This window comes from Heterodontus francisci, chromosome 40 (assembly GCF_036365525.1).
Source record: "Heterodontus francisci isolate sHetFra1 chromosome 40, sHetFra1.hap1, whole genome shotgun sequence".
NCBI lineage: Eukaryota > Metazoa > Chordata > Chondrichthyes > Heterodontiformes > Heterodontidae > Heterodontus > Heterodontus francisci.
The window spans coordinates 21,876,338-21,899,623 of NC_090410.1; the positions used below are offsets into that span (position 1 = coordinate 21,876,338).

The 23,286-nt window shown below is 44.8% G+C and overlaps 1 protein-coding gene across 1 annotated transcript in view; it reads left to right on the forward strand.

Annotated features, from left to right (window-relative positions):
• The window catches only part of LOC137353144 (tyrosine-protein kinase receptor UFO), a 268,260-nt gene that overhangs the window by 107,251 nt on the left and 137,723 nt on the right, over positions 1-23,286 (forward strand). The window contains exons 8-12 of the mRNA XM_068019190.1: positions 5,091-5,230; positions 7,137-7,281; positions 9,788-9,817; positions 12,649-12,778; positions 18,170-18,261. Of these exons, the coding sequence (XP_067875291.1) occupies positions 5,091-5,230; positions 7,137-7,281; positions 9,788-9,817; positions 12,649-12,778; positions 18,170-18,261 (537 nt within the window). The remainder of the gene's footprint in view (positions 1-5,090; positions 5,231-7,136; positions 7,282-9,787; positions 9,818-12,648; positions 12,779-18,169; positions 18,262-23,286) is intronic.

Sequence of the window (23,286 nt, forward strand, 5' to 3'; positions counted from 1 at the left end):
TGCAGTATGCCCCAGCGAGGGTCTCACGTATCATGGTGATCTGTTGTTGATGGGGGAGGCATTGTGTGAAGAGGACATGATTGATTGCTAGTCCTCAACTGATGAGGAGGACAGAGAGGAGGGTGATGAACAGGCAGCACTGGATGTTGAACCCATTGCACCAGAGGCCAGAACACTGAGCGACGTGCCAAGGAGGCAAGGGACAGTCTCATGCTTACCCACTTACAGCCACTGTGATGGCCTCTCGGAGTGAACTCAATAAAGACTCACCTCAATGCATTCAGTCTGTGCCTCCTTTCTGTTTGGATTCTGTGCCTAACGCCCAGCTTAACCATGCACCCTGGTACATCTGAGATGCTTGCCAAAGGAGACCTGTGGCTACACTGACTGCCCAATAAGGGAGAAGGGCGAAGTCAGCATCTCACAATTAGGGCATGATGAGAAAGAAGGCTGTTTGATTGACAGTCAAGCATCATCCACTTGGGTACCTAAGAGTCTGCCCACTTTCCAATTGTCCGTGGCAAGGCAGAGGCCATTCAGCCCATCATGTCTGCACTGGCTCTCTGAGCAATTCAACTAATGCCATTCCCTCACCTTCTCCCTGTAATCCTTCCCACTCTGTAGAACTGTACCATTAAGTCTGTATTTCCTCACTCTGTCCCTTCTGCCAAAATGCATCATCTCACACTTCTCTGCATTAAATTCCATCTGCCACCTGTCTGCCCATTCTGTTAGCCTATCCCATGTCCTGTTGCAGTCGATTGGTATCATCCTCACTGTTTTCCACACCTCCAAGTTTGGTATCATTGGCAAATTTTGAAATTTGACTCTGTCTTCCAATATCTAAGTCATTTATATATATATATTAATAAAAGCAGTGGTCCTAGCACTGGGAAACACCACTGTCTACCATCCTCCAGTCTGAAAAACAACCATTTACCACAACTCATGTTTTCTATCCTTAAGCCAATTTTTTATCCAAGCTGACACTGACCCTCCTGTTCTATGAGCTTCAATTTTGTTAACCAGCCTTTTATGTGTTACTTTGTCAAAAGCTTTCTTAAAATCTATACAGCCAACATCCATTGCATTCCCTTCGTCAACCTTTTCTGTTACTTTGTCAAAACATTTAAATAGATTAGTCAAGCACCATCTACCTTTTACAAATCTGTGCTGGCTCTCCTTAATTAACTCAAACCTCTCCAAGTACCTGTTAATTTTTCCCCTGATTACCTTACCTACCACTGATGTTATACGAACCAGCCTGTAGTTACTAGGAATGCCCTTACACCCTTTCTTGAATAAGGGTGTCATATTTGCCACTCTCCAATCCTCTGGCACCTCCCTCGTATCTGGGGAAGTTTGGAAGATTATGGCAAGCCCTTCCACTATCTCCACCCCCACTTCCTTTAGCAAACTGGGATGCAAACCATCCGGATCAACTAGCTGATGCACTCTAAGCATAGCCAGTCTTTCCAGTACACCTGCCTATTAATTTTCATCCCACCATGACCTCTACCATCTCCGCTTCTACCAATATTTTGTCAGCATACTCTTCCTTAGTAAACACCAACACAAAATACTTATTAAGTATTCCAGTCTTTCCATGTGCCTCTAAGCATACATCATCTTCTTTGTCCCTAATCGGCCCCACTCAACATCTCACTACCCGCTTACTATTTACATGCCAGTTGAAGATTTTTGGGTTCCCTTTTATGTTAACAGCTATTCTATTCTCATATTCTCTCTTTGCCAGTCCTATTTTCCTCTTCACTTCCCCTCTCAACTTATTGTATTTGGCGTGGTTTATGCGTGAAGAATTCACCTGACGTGCATCTTACACCCTCTTTTTGTGTTCCATCATATTCTCTATCTCCCCCATCGTCCAAGGAGCCCTGGATTTGGTTCCCTTACCTTTCGCCCTTGTTGGTATGTACCTAGCCTGTACCTGAAACATCTCCCCCTTAAAGATCACCCATTGTTTCTATTACAGTTTTCTCTGTCAGTCTTTGATTCCATTTAACTCTGGCTAGATGCCCTCTCATCCCATTGAAGTGCGCCCTCTTCCAATTTAGAAATTCTACTTTAGATTGTTCCTTGCTCTTCTCTATTATTAATCTAAACCTTATGATACGATGATCACTCTTACCCAACTTTTTTCCCACCAGATCCAGCAATGCCTCTTTCCTACTTGGATCTTGGTCAAGGAAGTTCCGAACACAGTTCAGAAATTCCTCCCCCTCCCTTCCTTTTTCTGTAACATTAGCTCAATCGAGTTTCCAGAAATTAAACCCTAATCTCCAGGAGACTGCTTCCAATAACACCTGTGGAGATGGTGGTGTCGGGGTATTGTCCCTGGACTAGCACTCCAGAGGACCAAGCTAATGTCCTGGGGACACGCGTACAAATCCCACCAGGGCAGCTGGTGGATTTAAATTCAATTAATTAATTTAAAAACTATCTGGAATTGAAAGCTAAACTCAGTATTGGTGCCATGAAACTATCGGTTGTCATAAAAACCCAGCTGGTTCATTAACGCCCTTTATGGAAGGAAATCTGCTGTCCATACTTGGTCTGGCCTACATGTGACTCCAGACTCACAAATGTGATTGACTCTTAACTGCCCTCTGAAATGGCAGGTCAAGGACAATTAGAGATGGGCTGCAAATGTTGGCTTTGCCAGCTATGTCCATATCCCCTGAAAGAATTAAAAAAGAAATCAATGGAACATTAAAATAAATTGTGGTTTTCTAAAAATGTTTCTTTGATCACTTTTGTTCATTAGTTCTAGAACTATTGGAGATGAGAAAGAAGGCTGTTTGATTGACAGCCAAGCATCATCCAATCAGGTAACAAAGAGTCTGCCCACTTTCCAATTGGCCGTGGCAAGGCAGAGCATTGCGAGGATGGAGGCGTCAAGTGACCAATCGCAAGGGAGTGGGAGCGGGGCATTTGGCAGCGGGGATCATGTGATGGCTCTTCCAGGGAAACAGCCAATTGGAGTCAGCAATCTGACGATGCACTGGCCGGTGATTTACCTGCCTCTCTGTTTCAATGTGTGCTGCATTTGTGATCACATGGTATTAGCAGCCAGCAAGAGGCGTCCCGATGCCAGGAGCTGAAGTTAGAAAAATCGCACCCACTTCAGAGTTTAACCTCCATCAGGAAGCTCACCATATTTGTCTCCTCACCATGAGGTGAAGCTTTATTATTTTTGGAGTGTTGACAAGTTGTTTCATCAGGAAACAGAATCTTTTCTGATGTGGCAGTATGAGGAGCCAAAGAAAGGTCGGGGGAGGGGAAGGGGGTGGAGGAGGGGCAGTTATTCCCATGAGCCGGAACATGTGGAAGCGATTGGAGAAGAAATTGTGTTGAAAGCATTTTTCGATTCAGCTGGACTTCAGCTCATCGATGGAGAACGGCCTTGTTACCATAGCAACATCTGCAGAGCAAATCAGGGATCGTGATGTGGCAGTAATTGCTGCCTGCCTGTCAGGCTGGAAGATGCCCTAGTGTCTCTGCTACAGCCAAACCAAAACAGCTATCACTAAAGAAGCTCATTGGCCCTCAGGCTGTTAGCCTTGTGATGATATATATCGTGCCACTCAATAGGTAGCACTCTCACATCTGTATCAGAACATCCGGGTTCAGGTCCCACTCCAGGAAGTGAAGCACATAATCTAGGCTGATATTCCAGTGCAGTCCTGAGAGAGTGCATTGTTGGAGGCACCCTCTTTCAATCAAGCTGTTAAATCGAGGCCTTGTCTGCCCTCTCACTTTTGTTGTAAAACATGCCATGGTGCTGTTTTTAAAAACAAGTAGGGTAGTTACCTCTGGTGTCCTGGAGAATATTTATTCCTCCACCAGCATCACAAAACAGGTTATCTGGTCATTATTACGTTGCTGTTTGTGGGAGCGTGCTGTGCACAAATTGGCTGCCTAGGTTTTGTAGTTATATAAATACTGTGGCTACAAGAGCAGGCCAGAGGCTGGGAATTCTGCAGTGAGTAACTCACCTTGTATGATCGCTTGGAGAGTGACATCCCTTTAAGATCACAGTATGCTAATGAACTAAGTACCAGGATGTAGTCATGTGATTAGAAGCCAAAGTCACTCTGCAAATGTAACGGCCTAGACAAAGGTTCTGTATATAGTTTGCTCTATATTGTATATGCTAGTTTAGCTGTTACTAAACCTATTAGAGATCTTCAATGAACTTGAATCCACGTACCTCATTATGTTGTATAAGACAACACAAAGAACTCATTCCACTTATGACTTCCCAAAGCCTGTCCACACTGCACAAGTCAGGTGTCTGATGGAATGTTCTCCACCTAACTGATGAGTGCAGCTCCAAAAACACTCAGGAAGCTCGACACCATCCAGCACAAAGCAGTCTGCTTGATCAGCACCCCATCCACCACCTTCAACATTCACTCCCTTCACCACCAACGCACAGTGGCAGCAGTGTGTACCATCTACAAGATGCAATGCAGCAACTTGCCGAGGCTACTTCAACAGCACCTTCCAAATACGTGACCTCTTCCATTTAGAAGGGCAAGGGCAGCAGATGCATGGGAACACCACCACCTGCAAGTTCACCTCCAAGCCACACACCATCCTGACTTGGAACTATATCGCCGTTCCTTCACTGTCACTGGGTCAAAATCCTGGAGCTCCCTCCCTAACAGCACTGTGGGTGTACCTACCCCACATGGACTGCAGCGGTTCAGGAAGGCAGCTCACCGCCACCTTCTCAAGGGCAATTAGGGAGGGACAATAAATGCTGGCCTGGCCTGTGATGCCCACACTCATGAATGAATAAAACAGTTAAGCCTTGGCAGTAGGACATGAACTCATCACCTTCTGAGTTAAAGATGAGTACGACCCACTGAGCTACAGCACACCCAGCCAATTGGCAGTGGTGTTTCCATGATATCCTGCAGTTATAATTCTTGAATATTCTTTACTTTGTGAGGGTACAAGATGGCTTTGCACAGGGTGTTTATTGTCCGTTGTAATTGGCTAGCCTATCTATAGTTGTAAGGAATAACGCCTGTCCAATGCTTTATTTTGTTTTTCTATTTCAGAGCCAGACACGGCCCCAAGCAACATAACCTTCCATTACAACGGCAGTACTCTGCTCTTCAAGTGGGAGAAACCATCCACAGGGCTTAATGGGGTCCTGCAGGGATACAAAGTGGCTTATCAGGACCAAGACTATACTAAGGTGAATGGCTTTCATATTTAGTAATTCTGTTGACACGCGCACACAGCCCTGCCTCTTCCCAACTCCCCCCCCCCCCCCACTGGAAGTACAATTTAGTTTATCCTGCTCTACTTCATGCCCGATAAGTAGTCCAACACACTCTTCCTTTTCTCTGCATCATCACTCCAATCAAATCAAGCCTCACTCCACATTCTCATCTTGCTCAACACCACAAATCTTCCATAAGTCCTTCCATCATCTACAGTCTTTGAAATCCGAGTAACTTGGTAAAACGCCCCGATTTTGACTTCCATCAGCTTCTCTCTTATTTGCCATCTCGATGGTCTCCTGCTCCTATTTTCTATGTTTCTAAGTCTTTCTTTCTTCTATAATCTTCCTCATCTGGGCTGTTTATAAATTAAGAAACTACAACCTGTAGGAGCAGGAGTAGGCCATTCGGCCCTTCGAGCCTGCTCCGCCATTCATTATGATCATGGCTGATCATCCAACTCAGTAACCTGTTCCTGCTTTCCCCCCTCCCCCCCTCCCCCCACCATATCCTTTGATCCCTTTAGCTCCATTAGCTATATCTAACTCCTTCTTGAAAACATACGATGTTTTGGCCTCAACTGCTTTCTGTGGTAGAGAATTCCACAGGCTCACCACTCTCTGGGTGAAGAAACTTCTCCTCATCTCAGTCCTGAAAGGTTTGCCCCGTATCCTTAGACGATGACCCCTGGTTCTGGACTCCCCCACAAGTTTAGTGTCTGGACTCACCAGACTTGAGTTTATATAGCACTGTTCATGATCTCAAGACGTCCCAATGCATTTTACAGCCAATTTTCCGAAGTCTAGTCACTGTTGTAATATAGGAAACGCCAAACCCAGTTTGCACACAGCAAGCTCCCACAAACAGCAATCTGATAATGATCAGATCATGTGTTTTAGTGATGTTGGTTGAGGGATAAATATTGACCAGGGCATCGGGAATAACTTTTTTTTCTTCAATATAGTGCCCATGGGCTATTTTACATCTCCCTGAGAGGGCAGACAGGGCCTTGTTTAACATCTCATTCAAAAGATGGAACCTCTGACAGTGCAGCATCTCTCAGTATTGCCCTGGAGTGTTAGTACAGATTTTGCAGGAGGCTGAACGTCACCTGTGGAACCCAATAGCGGTGGGTTAGAAGTGGGGCTGGTGTGGTTGGCAGACGAATGGGAAGACAGAAAACTGACAAGGAGAAAAAGAAAGTATAAAAGATTGTTGGTTCCGATTCGGGAAATAAAATTGGCAGAACAGTGAGGAGAGAGCTCTTCAGATAGAGAAAACAAAAGGCATTTTATGACATTTATGAGCTCCTATTACTCTAGGAGATGTTTTCAAAAACATTTGAAGAAATGAGTTCAGGAATTCTCATTGGAATTCTCAGTGGGCCCATTAGCCGACAGTCCAAAATAACCCCCTCATTCAAGCAAAATCTAATCTCATTTGCTAATCTTGCTGGAACAGCCATAGATGTGGGAAATAAAAATGATGTCAGGAGTGTTGCTCATTGAGATTTTGGACAGCTCTCCTACACCATTCCCCCCAATTCCCGTGTCGTATACCCAATATCTTCCTTCAGACTTCTGGAAAATGTTGCACAATTATAGGGAAATAGATGTTAATTTTATTATCAATTGGCGTTAATTGTATTCAGGTTAACTGAGGATTCACTTGTGCTCCGAGTCCTTTTGCGATGTCTGTCAGTAACGGGAACAAATCCCGACATTCCTTCCGTTCATCCATTGTACCAGAGGGAGATATGCCTGAGAGCTGGATCCAAACCCGTCCGCGCCCTGCGGTTGTCCTAACTGATAACTGGCCGCTCGGGGAGGTGAGGAGCCCAAAGATTGACTAGGCAGAGTGTTTTTCCTTCTTTTGTAGGTGATCGTGGACAATGGGATGAAAGAGAGCACCATTCTCGATGTTGTCCTGCCCGTCACCAACCTGACCGTGTGTGTGGCTGCCTACACAAGAGCCGGAGATGGCCCGTGGAGTGACCCTGTCCCGGTTAACCTTCCCAGCCCAGGTGAGATGGACTGTTTTGTGAACTTGTCTCAATCAGTTCTTGGGAGGGTTGTGAGTGTTCTTGTATATGTGCTAATCAGGAAACAGAATGTTTAGAAAGAGGAAAAGCCCATTCAGCCTGGCGAGCCCACTCAGCAAATCCCTCAATCCCACCTACCCACCTTCACTCCATATCCCTCAACCCCACCTTCTCCCCATATCGCTCAACCCCACCTTCTCCCCATATCCCTCAATCCCACCTACCCACCTTCTCCCCATATCCCTCAACCTCACCTTCTCCCCATATCCCTCAACCTCACCTCCCCATATCCCTTGACCCCACCTTCTCCCCATATCCCTCAATCCCAGCTTCTCCCTATATCCCTCAATCCCATCTACCCACCTTCTCCCATATCCCTCAATCCCATCTTCTCCCCATATCCCTCAATCCCACCTTCTCCCCATATCCCTCAATCCCAGTTTCTCCCCGTATACCTCAATCCCACCTACCCATCTTCTCCCCATATCCCTCAATCCCACCTTCTCCCCATATCCCTCAATCCCACCTTCTCCCATATCCCTCAATCCCATCTTTTCCCCATATCCCTCAATCCCATCTTTTTCCCATATCCCTCAATCCCATCTTTTTCCCATATCCCTCAATCCCATCTTCTCCCCAAATCCCTCAATCACACCTACTCACCTTCTCCCCATATCCCTCAATCCCACCTTCTCCCCATATCCCTCAATCCCATCTTCTTCCCATATCCCTCAATCCCAATTTCTTCCCATATCCCTCAATCCCAATTTCTCCCCATATACCTCAATCCCATCTTCTTCCCATATCCTTCAATCCCACCTTCTCCCATATCCCTCAATCGCAACTTCTCCCCATATCCCTCCATCCCACCTGCTCCGATATCCCTCAATCCCAGTTTCTCCCCATATCCCTCAATCCCAATTTCTCCCCATATCCCTCAATCCCATCTTCTCCCCATATCCCTCAATCCCACCTACCCACCTTCTCCCCATATCCCTCAATCCCACCTACCCACCTCCTTCCCATATCCCTCAATCCCACCTGCTCCCCATTTCTCTCTCAGTCCTTCCTACCCATCGTCTCACCAAATCCCTTAACCCCTTGTCTATACCTCACTGCTGACACCCAGCAGGGGATATTTTATTAGTTGTCTAAAATGTGAATGCATAAGCTGTCAAGTTTCATCTCACCCTGTGCCCTGTTCTGGATCTCCTTCATGGTTCCAACTCCCTATTGTGCTGCCTACTGTACTTCCCTCTAGATAATGAGTAAAAAGATACATCTTCGGGTAATACAAAAATGTTTTTTCTTGCGTTGATTCAGGAGCTGGGAGTTATTGCTGCTTTGGTGAGGGTCGCAGTCAAGGCTGAGATGATGGAGAATCACTTCCTGGTTAAAGATTGTTAGCTATTCCCTTGGTTGTACAGTGTCCTCCTTGGGCTATCCTTGAATAGTGATTCAGCCCAGTCTTTAAGGCGGGTCCCTGCCTCTGTGAGACTTTTCTCCTGATTTCCATCTGGCTCTGATTCTCCGCTGCAATTCCACTTTCTTCAGTGGATTGAGCTAATTCCCTCTCCAATCTCGCACTGCAAGTGACTGGGATTGATTTTACATGCGCACTTTTTATTATGAAACTAACCTCCACTGATGGCAATTTGTTGGAGAAATCATTCTTTAACTGTGAGATGTTACTGCAGTTCTGTTTGCTGTAGGTCATAGAGACTCTTTTTAAATAGACTCTGTAGACTGTTTGCTGCAGTGCACTGTTTGAACAGATTGTTTGCTCAGTGAATAGACTTTGTGTGCTGTAAAAACAAACTGTACAGTGCAACTGGTTGACTGACTCAGTGGTGTCAGTAGACACTCTGGTAACTATTAGCAGGTGCCTTGACCTGGATTGTAGTTAGGTTTTCAAGAAACTAAACCCCAGTGCACACTGGGGACAGCTGCCCCTTTAACGGCATTGAAATTTGCCATATTGTTGGTGAGTTGGTGACTTGACTATGATATTAATGTAAGGGCATCTTTTTGATATTGACGTCAGGAAGTACTCCTTCACACAAAGGGTAACGAGAATCTGAAACTCTTCCCCAAAAAGCTGTTGAGGCTGGGGGTCAACTCAAAATATCAAAACTGAGATTTTTTGTTCGGCAAGGGATACAGAACCAAGGCGGGTAAATGGAATTAAGATACAGATTGATCTATGTGAATGGCAGAACGGTCTTAAGGGGTTAAATGGCCTCCTCCTGTTCTTGTGTTGTTTCCTATGTTTCTATGATGACAGAATCTCCTGTATTCAAAACCAAATTCGAAATAATGTAGGTCTACCATCTTGAATAGGGGTGAGTAGACGCCTTATCGACACCAGGATTTATGGCTTGCCAGACAATTATTATTAATCACAAGGGCTTCAATGTAATGAGTAAAGTTGTCCTGTGTTTAACTGTTCTTCACTGTCACCAGAGATTATTTGTGCTTCTTTTAACAGGTAGCCCAAGGCAGATGAGACGCCCAATAGGTAAGAGACCACTTTATGCCAATGGTCCTGAGTTCATTTGAAACTGTCCCAAAGCGCTTTACAGCCATTGAAGTACTTTTGCAGTCAAATTAGTATCTTTATTGCCACAGTATTTTTTTAAATACAGGATTTCTAGTTATTCCTTCACCAAAGACTTTAACAGAATCAAAATTTCTTACTTTGGAAAAAGCTACATAAAGCTGTCCACATGTAAAAACAGGCCTAGGAACATAAATACAAATTGAGTCAAAAGTCTGGCCTCGTGACTTGTGTATAGTTAGAGATATGAAAGTGTAGTTGGGAGCTGTTTTGTTTTCTTCTGAGTTGAAAAGGCTGGTTTACATCTGATGGGCTCAATGTTATTCGAGGAATAAACACTCGAATTTCCTTGAATTCTGCCTGTTCTAATTTCAGCATCTATCATCAAAGTAAACAGCTTCCTAACTACCACTCCAGTTTCATGACAAAGTTTAGGCTCCAAGTTTCGTAACAACATTATAACTGCTCCTTACTTGAGTCTTAAGTTTGTGCAGTGACATGCCCATTGGAGTTAGACTATGCAGAAACTCTGGAGGGTCGAGACTGTTAACATCTTCATCTATAGAATCTACACCAGTGTATTCTTTTAATTCACTGACAACTTTTCAAAAACTTTTTCATTCAAATTTAGTGAATCAGCTTTTGAGTAATAAGTCGTATCAAATAATTGTCCCCGCCATTTCGCCACACATAACCAATTCCATCAGCTCACCCACCACCCTCCCCACCCCAAGTCATCCCCTCCCTCCCATGGCATTCCATTCTTCGCATGCCATCCTCATCCCATCCCTCCCATCAATCCCATCCCATCCCTCATGGAAACAATCTCCAGCAAAGGTAACTTTGTTGTTGGGTTCCCTTTACCTGCCAATGCTGTTGTTCTCCACCAACCCCCTCACTGTTGGCAGCCACACATGCGTCACATGCTGCAGTCCTCCATGTGCCCCAGGTGACTCTGTGTGTGCCAGGTGCCGCCTGCCAAATAAATCCACCAACAGATGCGCCCTTAAACTGACCAATTAAAACAGTTTGTATCAGACAAAAATTGAGTATTATTATTGAAGGTTGTCTGATATTGATTGCTGTGTGCAAATTGACTGACAATGACTAAACTTCAAGAGTAAATGTGTAGGCTGTGAAGTGCCTTGGGATGTTTGGAGGGTGTAAACGGTGCTAGAGAAATGCAGGCTCTTTCTTTGAAAAGTTACAATGCTTCATAACAACAAATGCCAACCAAGGAGTTCAAATGAAGCCTCAATTTGAAGCCTCACCATGGCTCGCTGTCCTCTCCTGCAGTGATCTCACTGAGTTAGGAAATAGGATTTAAAAAGGATCTAAACGGCCCAAGTCTTGTTTCTTAAAATGTTAAGTGACATCATTCTAGTTTACCTGGGATAGGTCTGGAAGACCTGAGCTCTATATGGAGCTAACTGCTTTCAGTCAGCACAATAATGGGCCTTTCTGTCTCCAAAGCTAATGAGGAGAAAAATCAGCCCAGGCTCTTCTGTAATCAATGTGCAAGATGCCAGAGAACTGCCAGGCCCTGGAGATTCACACCGCCAGTCCTTCAAACCAGCACCTCTTCAAAAATGAAACCACAGAATACTGGCACAATGAAGGCCATGACCAGTGTTAGTTCATCAGTTTGCACAGTCGGGGGTGATCCTCCTCTTCACAGAGCCTGAGATATGGATGGTTTCCTGGAGCGTTAACGAGGAAATGGGCCATCGGCCCTGTCTCCCACATTGGGCCTATACCTGGAGTAGACGCAGGCTCAGTCTTGCTGTGAGGGTGAACGAGGCATTTCTGGCCTTCTGACCTCATTTCCTCCTTGACTAACTATGAAGCTTATGTGGGAAAAATCTACTCTTGCTCTCCAATCCCAGCTTCCCACCCTTTCCCATATTTTACCACTTTACTTTTATAAATAATCATCCAATCCCCTCAATAGCCAGATGACGTACGGGGCTGTTGAAATGGGAGTAAACCTCTGGAATAGTCACAACGAAAGATCCTCGGCCTAGAAAAGCTTTCTACAGCGTTTGCCTGTCACACTGGTGATGGTCAGGTTGATGTAGTTATCAGCCAAACTACTTCTCCGTCCAGTATATTACCAAGGTTATCCTGTTAGGATCCATTTTGAAGAGTGATGTTTCAATAAGGCCCCTTGCTTAACAAAAAGGTACCAGTTAAATACTGTTGGGATCAGTCTTAAACGTCCCTTTTGATTTATTTTCTACATTTCTACAACTCAGGGAATTCTTCTGGTGTCCTGGTCAAAATACATCCCTTAATCAAAAGTACCCAAAAACAAAATAGTTCAACTGATAATTCAACACATTGATGTTTGTGGGATCGTCCTGTGCATGAGTCTGTCTAGAGATGTCACTGCACCTGAAAGGTAATTCGTGAAGTGCTTTGAAGCATTTCACAGGGATGTGATCAGGCAATGGGTAAACGTGAGCTGTTGTTGGCTGTAAATGCCTTCACGGTAGAGCAAGCCTAGAACTCTTCCCCAAAAATGTTTTTGAGACACGGGACCAAATGAAAACGGCAAAACTGAGATTGATTGTTTTTTTTGGGGAAGTTAAGGAATATGGAACCAAGGTGAGTAGGTGGAGTTAAGCTAGAGATCAGCCATGGTCTAGTTGAATAGCGTGCTGACTGGCCTCATCCTGCTCCTTCCTATGTTCCTATCATCTTTCCTGATAGTTTTGATTTGTGAATAGAGGCCCGTGGTGTTGATACTCTAGACAATTACCGTAACAGCTCTCTAACTCTTGTGTTTTCAGGGAATGAAGGCCAGAAGAGATTCTCCTGGCACTGGTGGTATGTGGTGATGGCTGTTGCTGTGGCCATGGCCTGTGCCATTTGCATTGCTGTGCTTGTGGCTCGACTGAGAAAAAAAGATGTTCGATACGGGTGAGAACTGTTTAAATTTACTGACGTGTTTTCCATTCACAGCCAACGGATTAGGCTAAGTGGGTGGGGGTCGGGGGAGGGTGTCCAAACTACAGCCTGTGACCTGTAGCCAGCTCACAGGCCCTGACAACCTTGTAATATATTCGGGTTCACAAAGCAGAGAAAATGGTCACCAAATATGGTCAGTTCAAGAAAGTGTTTATTTATGTTATAACATCATTACATCATTACGTCATTACATCGTTAGCATAACATGCAAATAAATTACATTGCTTTTCCTTTTGAAAAGGAAAGTATTTTTCTTTTCCTTTCTCTGCAATGAACTATATTTACAAATCAAGTTTAGCAACTGGTTTCATGTTGTGATCGTTGAGCCTTTTTAACACTTCATCCAACACTTGAAGATTCTCTTCCTCTGTTGTGGTTGTGATCAACACATCATCCTAACACAAAGCAATGCGGCACTCCTTGCAAACTCTTATCTTTTTATTTTATTTATTTTTATTTTTTATTTTTATTTAGAGATACGGCTCTGAAACAGGCCCTTCGGCCCACCGAGTCTGTGCCGACCAACAACCACCCATTTATACTAACCCTACAGTAATCCCATATTCCCTACCTACACTAGGGACAATTTACAATGGCCAAATTACCTATCACCTGCAAGTCTTTGGATGTGGGAGGAAACCGGAGCACCCGGAGAAAACCCACGCAGACACAGGAAGAACTTGCAAACTCCGCACAGGCAGTACCCAGAATCGAACCCGGGGTCCCTGGAGCTGTGTGGCTGCGGTGCTAACCACTGCGCCACTGTGCCGAGCTTGGAAGATTTTTGGAGAAGACTTCACACCATAGGGCAGATTCGTGTAGGAGTGGAGCCCCATGTGTGTGTTTATCATGAGATACTGCTGACTCTCTCAATCCACATTGGGTTGTGCACAAGCGTGGGATAAATCCAACTTTGTTAATAGCTTGGATCTCACTTACTCCACATACAAATCTTGGGAGGTTGGTAGTGGATACTGCTCATCATTCACTGCCTGCTTGATTGTGACTTTGTAGTCCCTGCATAGTCTTATGGTTTTGTCTGACTTGGGCATTACTACAGTTGGGGTTGCCCATTCACTGTAGTCAGATTTCACTAGCACATTGTTCCTCTCTAGCTTCTTCAGTACCCTGGGCTTTGAGAACAAAAGGAACTGAACTAGCTTTGCAATATACTGGTTTTGCATTAGGCCTAGTTGGGATGTGTGCTTTCACACTGATCATGCCTTCATAACAATCCTCAAAGATGTTGCTGTAACTATTCAGTAGCTGGTCAAGCTTCTTGGTTGTCTGAACTCAACATGCTTTCAGTCTTCAGCTTGCAAAGCCAGTCTTTGCCCATTAATGTTGGCTAGTTGTCCTATCTTGCTACAACAATGGGTAATTTGAGGCATTTGCCCTTTGCACATTCCTAACACCTCACCAGAGTAGTTTTTCATCTGAACAGTGCTCTCAGTTAGAGGAACGTCAATGAATTTGCTCTCATATGATGTCTCCACTCATAATGGAGCAGTCTGCAGCTGTATTGATGCGCATGTTAATGTGCTGTTGATTTATCAACACCTTTGTGCAGAAGTCTCTGCCATTTGAGTGATTGCTAGTGGCCTGAATGCCATACTGGCCCAGCTCCTCTTCGCTTCGGCACTCTGGATTCACTCCAAAATTGTGAACTCCACCCTTGTAACATTGCTGTTTTCCATTACCATTGGAATGAGTTCCCTTTCCTGCTTTGGCCTTCACTCAGCAAGCATTTGCAATATGGAATTTCTTTCGGCAATTAAAGCACTTGGCGTTTCTATACTTGCTTGTGCTGAGCGGTTACCCTTCCAGTAATAACAAGACAAGTAATAACAATAAACTGCTATCACCATCACTCTCTGACTAGGTCTCTCTACTTTAAATTTGGCGGAAACCTTCTGACAGTGAACAGAAGCTGCACGAGCTACTGGCATTGGACAAAATTCCCGTGCATTCTTTGATGCTTTCTCTATAGAAAGAGCAATTTTACACGTTAGCCCAGTTTTGTGCATTTATTAACTTCAATTAGATTCTTTTGTCCACCAATCGACATGCAAATCTGTTTTGTAATGCACAGTCTAAGAATGTGCCCAATGTTGCAATATAGTGATAAATTCTTCAGTGCCACAATGTACTCGCCAACTGTTCCACTACTTTTCTGATTTTTGGTTCCAAATTTGTAGCTTTCTGCTATATCTAGTGACTTAGGCCTGAAATGTTCCTCCAACATGGTGATGACTGTTTTGAATGGCACATCTTTTGCCTTCTTGGGAGCAGGAAGGTTTGTTAGTGTACCATACAATTCTGGGCCAATTTTCGTTCGTAAAATTGCCTTCTTGCGCTCAAGAATTGCCTTATTCTGAGCCCTGACCACTTCACTTTCACCTGCAAGTTCCAAAATGTTATTAGCTCTGTGTCCATTCTTTCAATACGACCCGAATCGTTCTTGAGCCCTCTCATATGTTCCGAGCCTTCCGATGTTTCCCATGGGTGCAGCCATATTGTCCTGTTTGCAAATTCACAGTAATCCAGTTAACACTTTACTGCGGCTGTTTCAACAGTGGTATCTAAAACCATCTAGTCGGTGGTTGAAATATTCCCTTAGCCAAATAAGCACTTTCAGTCTGGTGCACATTAGAACCCTGCAGCATCCCACCCAGCTGAGGGAACAGTCTGAGGCTCAGGCTTTGCACAGTCCAGCCAAAATCTCCACCATCCCGAGTAGGTAGGTTACCGGGAGCTAGCAGATCTTGTTCACTGCAGTCCTGCTGCTGTTTGTTGCTTTGATTTAGTTACTTTTACCCCATCCTTGTTGCCATTTTCCGTAATATATTCAGGTGGTACGAGCGGAGAAAATGAACACCAAGTATGGCCAGTTCAAGGAAGTTTTTATTTACGTCATCATGTCATTAACATAATATACAAATACATTACACACCAGAAGTCTTAGCAGCTCAATTCTATTCATGCTGTGAGTGGAATGTTTGGAGGGAGCTGTTCTTTTGCCTTATTGGTGGATACCAGAACACCGCGATTGGTTAGTGTTGATATCTTGAAACATGTGCACATGAATAGGAACATGCATGTAAAGCGTGTCGGTGGTTTGTGAAGCTCTATGGAAGCTATCAGAGACTAGAATGCTCCAACTGAGCTTCCGATCACACATCATCTCCATTACCAAGACTGCCTACTTCCTACCTCTGTAATGTTGCCCGATGCCGTCCTGCTTCAGCTCATCTGCTGTCGAAACCCTCATCCATATTTTTATTTCCTCTAGACTTGACGATTGCAATGCTTCCCATCTTGCACCCTCCGTAAATTTCAGCTCATCCCGAACTCTGCCGTTCGGGTCCTAACTTGCATCCTAATTCCTTAATCTATCATGTGCCCTGTGCTCACTGACCTACATTGGCACCTGGTTCCATAACGCTCGATGTTAAAATTCTCATCCTTATTTTCACATCTCTCCATGGCCTCGTCCCTCCCTATCTCTGTAATTTCCACCAGCCCTACAATCCTCCGATATATCTGTGCTCCTCTAATTTTGGCCTCTTTAGCATCACTGATTTTAATGGCTGCACCATTGGTGGCCGTGCTTTCAGTTGCCTTGGGCCCTCCCTAAAAATCTCCATCTTTCTACCGCTCTTTCCTTGATCAAGGTGGTCTTCAAAACCAACCTCTTTGATCAATCCTTTGGACAGTTGGCCTAATATCTCCTTATATGGCTGAATGTCAAATGTTGATGGCTAATCGTTCCTGTGAATGGCCTTGGGACGATTTACTAATTTAAAGGTGCTATATAAATACAAGCTATAGTTGTGCTACAAATTTTAATTTGCCGATTTTTTCCAATAAACATGAGGTAAATTCAACAGAGCTCTGTAATTTGTGCACTTCATGTATGTGTAGCACATGGACAAGACTCACCAGCACATTACACTACATCGAGAATCTGATACAGCTTCCTGAAACTATACTGCAAGTAACAGTAAAGAAGGCCTTCACGATCGCTGTCTGTATCACCGCCTTGAGCCACTGGGTAGAATTGATATTGGCATCATAACACGACAGCTTGTGCTTGACGTTTGCATGACCAGCGAAGGAGGTGGCAGCACGCAGTTGCAAGGGTTACGATCTCCATGACTTCCATCAGTCAAAGATGAATGTGGCAAATGATGCCTGCACTTTGACAAACTTCACAAGTCCCTGAGCAAAGTGACCAACACTGAACCATCCCTTGTCTAAACCAACACCAAAGAGGGAACATTGCAACAGGAAAAGGCCTTTTCAGTCCATCTTGCTCACATTGCTGTACTGTAGCTGCTCAAAATATGTTCATCTCCCCATTGCTTTGATCTCACGCCCCAGTCCTGTGCTGAAACATTTTATGCAAAGCATGCAAAACAGAAAAAGTGACTAAAATATCAACTTTTCAAATGTATCTATGAGTAGGAAGACCCATAAGTTGTCTTATATTGATTTAAGTTCAAAAGATCAAAAATGCAGTCCTTTTTTACACAAATCTATTTTTAAACAGCCCTATCAGATCTAGCCATGACCTAATTGAATGTGGGAGCAGGCCCGAGGGGCTGAATGGCCCACTCTGGGTCCTAATGTTCCTTTGTTTTGGTCATCACAAGGGAGCTGGTTCACCAAAGAGTCATTGATCAAGGAGGCTTAACCCTCTTGGGCGAGCTCTGGGTCCGTGTCTCTGTGTACCCCCTCCTCCACCTGTTGCTTTAAAGTGATGGGGTGTCTTCTCCTGATATTGAGGCCTGTGCATCTCATTCAGATCATGTGATATGAGAAAATGATGGCCAACAGCCTATTTTCCATCCTGCATGGGGGCACTTCAGTCTCCTGTCCTTTCATGTGGACCAGTCTGGAGTGGTGTTGCCAACTGTGGTGGGGCATATTCTGGGAGGTTTCATCACATGACCCCCTGCAATGACAGCTCCGCCCCCATGTTCCTGCCATTGGTCTTCCACCTTCACGGCACCCCACCTTCCCACACCAGTTGGACAGCGAATTATTTCCCAATTGGATGATTCTTCGCTGTCAGTCAAACAGCTTTCTTCCCTGACTCCAATACTTTTACAACTAATAAAAAAAAATGTACAAAGAAAATGAACGAAAGCACAATTTTTTTTGAATACCTCGACGATGGTTCTCCCGGGTGTTGTTCGCAGCAGTGTCCGCGAGATTAGGCTTCAATTCCTGCAGAATCCAGGGCAATCCTGGAGAATTGGCAAGGCTAGCTCGGAATGCTCTGGTTTTATACAGTGATTGGCACAGCGCTTACTCTCACTCATTGCATGTGTCCTACAGTGAGGCCTTTGAGCCCATGATCGAGAGAGGGGAGCTGGTGGTGCGTTACCGAGTGAAGAAGTCATACAGCAGAAGGACCACTGAAGCCACATGTGAGTAGTCCGCATTGATCTAACAGTAACGCTTTAATTCATAGGCTTGTTTCGAACAAAACAAAGGCCTCAACCAGCTCCCACCTTTCAATTATAATAACGCCTACCCACAAAATGTAAAAAAATGTATGTATTGGTTTCAAGACTGTCTGCAAGACATCGAGGCCTTCAGATCAGGCTCTTCAAATATTGGTGCACAAGCGCTTCACATGTACCTATGAAATTTTCTTGTCTGATTTTAATTGAGGCCCCTAACAGCTTACCTCATAAACATGGGCAAAGGAATTTTACACAATAATATTTGACGAGCTCAATTTCAAGGCACAGATCCCGTGGAGAAAATTTCTGCAACCCATTTTTTCCCCTGTTCTTTCCCCTCTGCGATCTGGGCAGGCATTCAGCCCCTGAAACCTCCTGTTAAACGAGCGTGGGTCCGCAAAACACCAAATTGACCTGAATTCGTTGCTAAACTCGGAAATCTTTGCTTCGAGAGGCCACAGGATGGCCGGTGTGGGGAATGCAATAAAGTGTAAGGCTGGTCGCTGACTGGAATTGGGAGAGAGTTGAAGGAACTCCCTCTTTGTCTCACCCATGCTGTGCCCGGCCTGGGCACGTTTGGCGATCATTCGGAGGGAAGCTTTTGCCCTGCTGGGTAGGAAAAGAAAAATTCTGCAGTCTTTGACGCTTTCAATTTGAATTGGAAATAAGTCAGCCTTCGATTTTGTGCTCAAGTCCCCAGAACATGGCTCAATCCCAGAGCCTTTTGACCCAGAGAGCAGAGCACTATCCAGTGAGCCATGACTAAAGCCAACAGTAAACCTGATCGAGATAAGCCATTTCGACAGGGATCGGCTGATTGGACTGGTGACCTGGGACTCTGCTGGATTTCTGGTTCACATCTGGGAGTCCCATTACCAACAAACTCTCTGAAGCAGCTGCAAAGTACCCCATAGGCAGACCCTTAGATACAGGTGAGAACTGCGTCCCCATTGCTCAAAATGTCCACACACAACCTACCATTATGTAGATAAAGACTACATAAAGATTGGAATTGTGGGCAGGGAGACAGTAAATTATATCAGGCCTTAAGTAAAAACAGCTGTGCACATTTGATGTAAACAGGACGGCAGTTTACCAGGCCAGATGTGAGTTGCTCTCTCATCCCTCCCTCTGTATATATCTTGTTGTCCTTTCTGTGTGCTTGGTGATGTACCGACTGTCAACTATCGGCCTTTAAATCTACAGCTATGTTTGGTCCAGCCCATGGGTACTAGGTCAATGTGGCAGGGCCGATGGTGCAGATGTGTGACCCTCCTACAAACCGTCAGGCAGTGAAAACAAATCTCTTCAGACTGAGTCACAATGTTTTACGGTTCCTACCTAAAAAGCACATAGCTACTCAAATGAGATCTTTGTTTAGAGATGTCCCAATGACCCTGTAGAACAGACACTCCCCGATGCAGAACTGGGAGGTCGCAGGATTGATCTGTGATTTGCACTGATCTCACCGGTTGGCAGCCAGGCAGCAGGGGTGAGGGTGAGGGTGCAGGGGTGGGGAGGGGTTTCTGAAAGCTACAGCTGCCTCGGCCCCTTGGCTCGGGGAAGGTGCAGCGAAATCAGATCTCTCGCTGCCATCGTCTTTCTGTGTCTTGACGTCTGAAGGCAGATGAATCAACTTTTATTGAGACGTTTTCATTCAATGTTAGTCCGCGTTTATGAACCATATAATTTTCTGACTGGGGCTACGATGCTTTGCCCTCCAACTAAATGGGAATTTAGGAAAATATAATTCTTACTTGGAACTCGCTGCCTATGAGGGTGGTGGAAGCAGAGACTGTCAATGAACTTAATAGGAAATTGGATGGGCACCTGAGGGAAATAAACTTGCAGGACTACAGGATAGAACCAGGGAACGGGACTGAGTGAATTGCTCAACAGAGAGCCGGCATGCACTCGATGGGCCGAATGGCCTCCTTCTGTGCCGTTATGACTGTATGACTATGAAAGTGAGGGTCAGCTGAGAGAAAGCTCGGAGCTGACATGGACGGCAAACACGAAGCACAGGCCCATGCATGAGGAGTGGTCTCACGGGCGGGTTATTGATGGGCAGCCAGTAACCTGAACCCCTGAGCTGTGACATCTGGTCGAAGGCAGGAAATTCCTCAGTGCTGTTCACTTACACACGTCTCCTTGCAACAAATGATCATGGTTTATAAATCAGTTGAAAACTGTTAACCTCCTTGGCTTCACCATGTTATGTTTCGCCAATAATAATGCAGTAATTGAGGGCACAGTGTTAAATCAGCATAATATTTTTTAGTTCCCCCAATCCTAAGCGCAAAGCCTTCCCCCTGCCACCAGGCAGACAGGTTTCCTGTGGTAATTAACGGACTGTTACATTGGTGGATGTGACATTATAGATTATGTTTGGTCACGGGTTCTGATCTATCAGCCAGGTTGTGATCTGTCAGCCGTGGCTCAGCTGCTCAAACTCTTGACCTCTGAGTTAGAAGGTACCTGAGTGCAAAATCTACACCCAGAACTGAGGGAGTGCTACACTGTTGGAGGGGTCATCTTTTGGATGAAATGCTAAACCGAGGCCCTATCTGCCCTCTTTGGTGAAAAGTGAAGGACCCCAGGCCTCCGTTTGAGACAGAGCTTGGAGAAGTCCTGACCCCACCCACAATCACCAGCATCAAAAACAGATAATCTGCCTTAATTATTCCATTGCTGTTTGTGGGATCTTGCTGTGCACAAATCATCTGCTGCGTTTACCTACAGTGGCTGTAGTTCCAAAAAAAAAAAGCAATCATTTTGTTGTGAATCTATTGTTCTGGAGTATTGTGTCCATCACTGGATACCACACTGTAGGAAGGACATGAAGGCTTTGCTAAATGCACAGAACAGATTTACTGGAATGGTTCCAGGGGTGAGGTTATTACAGTTACATGTACACACCGGAGAAGCTGGGGTTGCTCTCCTACGAGGAGATTTGATAGAGGTGTTTAAAATCATGAAGGGTTTAGATAGAGTAAATAAAGAGAGATGATTTCTAATGGCTGAAGGGTTGGAACCAGAGGCCCCCGATTTAACATGATTGACAAAAGAACCAGAGGAGACATGAGGAAAAACTGTTTTTCATGTAACGAATGCTTGTTTGTACTTCTTTCTCGTGGTTTAATGTGAGCCTGTGTGACAGTCAGCCAGACACAGACCGAGACTTCCTTTCTCTCTCCAGTATGGTTAAAGCATGTCCTGCTGTGATACCAAACCACAAAAAAAGCACTCCCAATATTTTTTTAATGAACCAAGATCTGCTAGCTTCAAATGGCAAACCTTTATCAACCTATAAAAGACGTGCCGGAGCTGTTTTATGGATCTATCCCACTGTGGGCTGGCATTAGACGACTTTCATCGTTCATTCTGCAGTGGAGACGGATGTTCCCCGAGGAGCTGGCACAGATGTGCAGTTATTTTAATATCAGTCAGTCCGAGACAGACGTCGCCTGTTCCATTCTTCTGCAATGTTCAAGCCTGGACAGGTGGAGGAACGACCAGGCACAGAATAACATCTCCCGAAGCACAGTGCCAGCCGGCACGCAGTTGGTAGCAGAATCGCTCGTGAGTCAGAAGTCCCCTGAGCGCATAATCCAGGCTGACACTCCATAGCAGTACTGAGGGAGTGCTGCACTGTCGGAGGTGCTGCCTTTCGGACGAGACGTTAAACCAGGGCTCCGTCTGCCCTCTCATGTGGTTGCTCAAGATCGCATGCCACTTTGTTGAAGAAGAGCAGGTGAGTTATCCCCATTGTCCTGGGCCAGTCAACATTAAAAAAAAAAAGCAGGATTATCTGGTCATTTGTGGGATCTTGCTGTGTGTAAATTGGCTGCCTCATTTTCCACATTACAACAGTGACCACACTTTGAAAGTATTTTGTGGTCTGTGAGACACTTTGAGACGTCCTGCGGTTGTGAAAGGCACCACACAAATGCCAGCCTTTCTACTACAAAATTGCAGAGCAGAATCTGCTGCAGGAGGTTAAGGGTTAAAGTTTTGCGCAAAATACAAACCAAATTTTTTTCGCTCCTCCTGTTTTAATTTCACTTTTTGGTTTTTTACATCCACAATGGAGATTCAACAGCAGCTTTCAAAAGAAAATTGGATCAATACTTGAAGGGAAAAGTTTTGCAGGGAGGAGTGGGATTAACTGGAAACTCTATCAAAGAGCTGGCATCAGCACGATGGGCTGAATGGCCTCCTTCCCTGCTGTATCATTCTGTGATTCTAATGCAAGGGAACGTTGCTTGTTGTGTAACCGGGAGGAGGACTAACTGCATTCAGCCCCTTGCCTATTCACCATTCATTTGAAGCCCAAGCCTGTCATCTGTTCCATCCTAGATGCTGCAAGGAAAGAAACTTGTGGTTTAATGACCTTCTCACTTCATCTCTCCATCTCTCTTTGTCACCACTTCTTCCCTCTGTTTTATCAATCCTGCTACGGTCAGTGCTCCCCTCACCTCTCCTCTCTTGTTCCTGACAAGCTACAAACAAACCATACAATCCCCTTCTCCTCCCCTCATGCCTGCTCTGTGGGTATCTGCATTCATTGCACCATTTCTCACCTGGTTCCTTCTTGGGATCTCAAATCCATAAATCTTCTTTCCATCCTCTGCTCTGCAATATTGTTAAAGACGATATTAGGTGTCGCCTAACCCCAGGATTTTAAATTCATTTGCGTTCCCTGCTTTTTTTTCTTCAAACTGGAGTGTTGTCCCGCATGCTTGGGCATGGGCCAAGAGCCCAAGCTCTGAAATTCCTTCCCTAAAACGCTACACTTCCATAATGCTCCTGTGACGAGCTTTGGAATGCCTGGGCCAATAATCCAGAGATATGGATTAAAATCTCACCATGGCAACTGGGGTATTTAAATTCAGTTAAAAAAAATCTGGAATAAAAAGCTAGTATCAGTAATGGTGACCATGTAAAAATCCATCTGATTTGCTAATGTCCTTTAGGGAAGGAAAT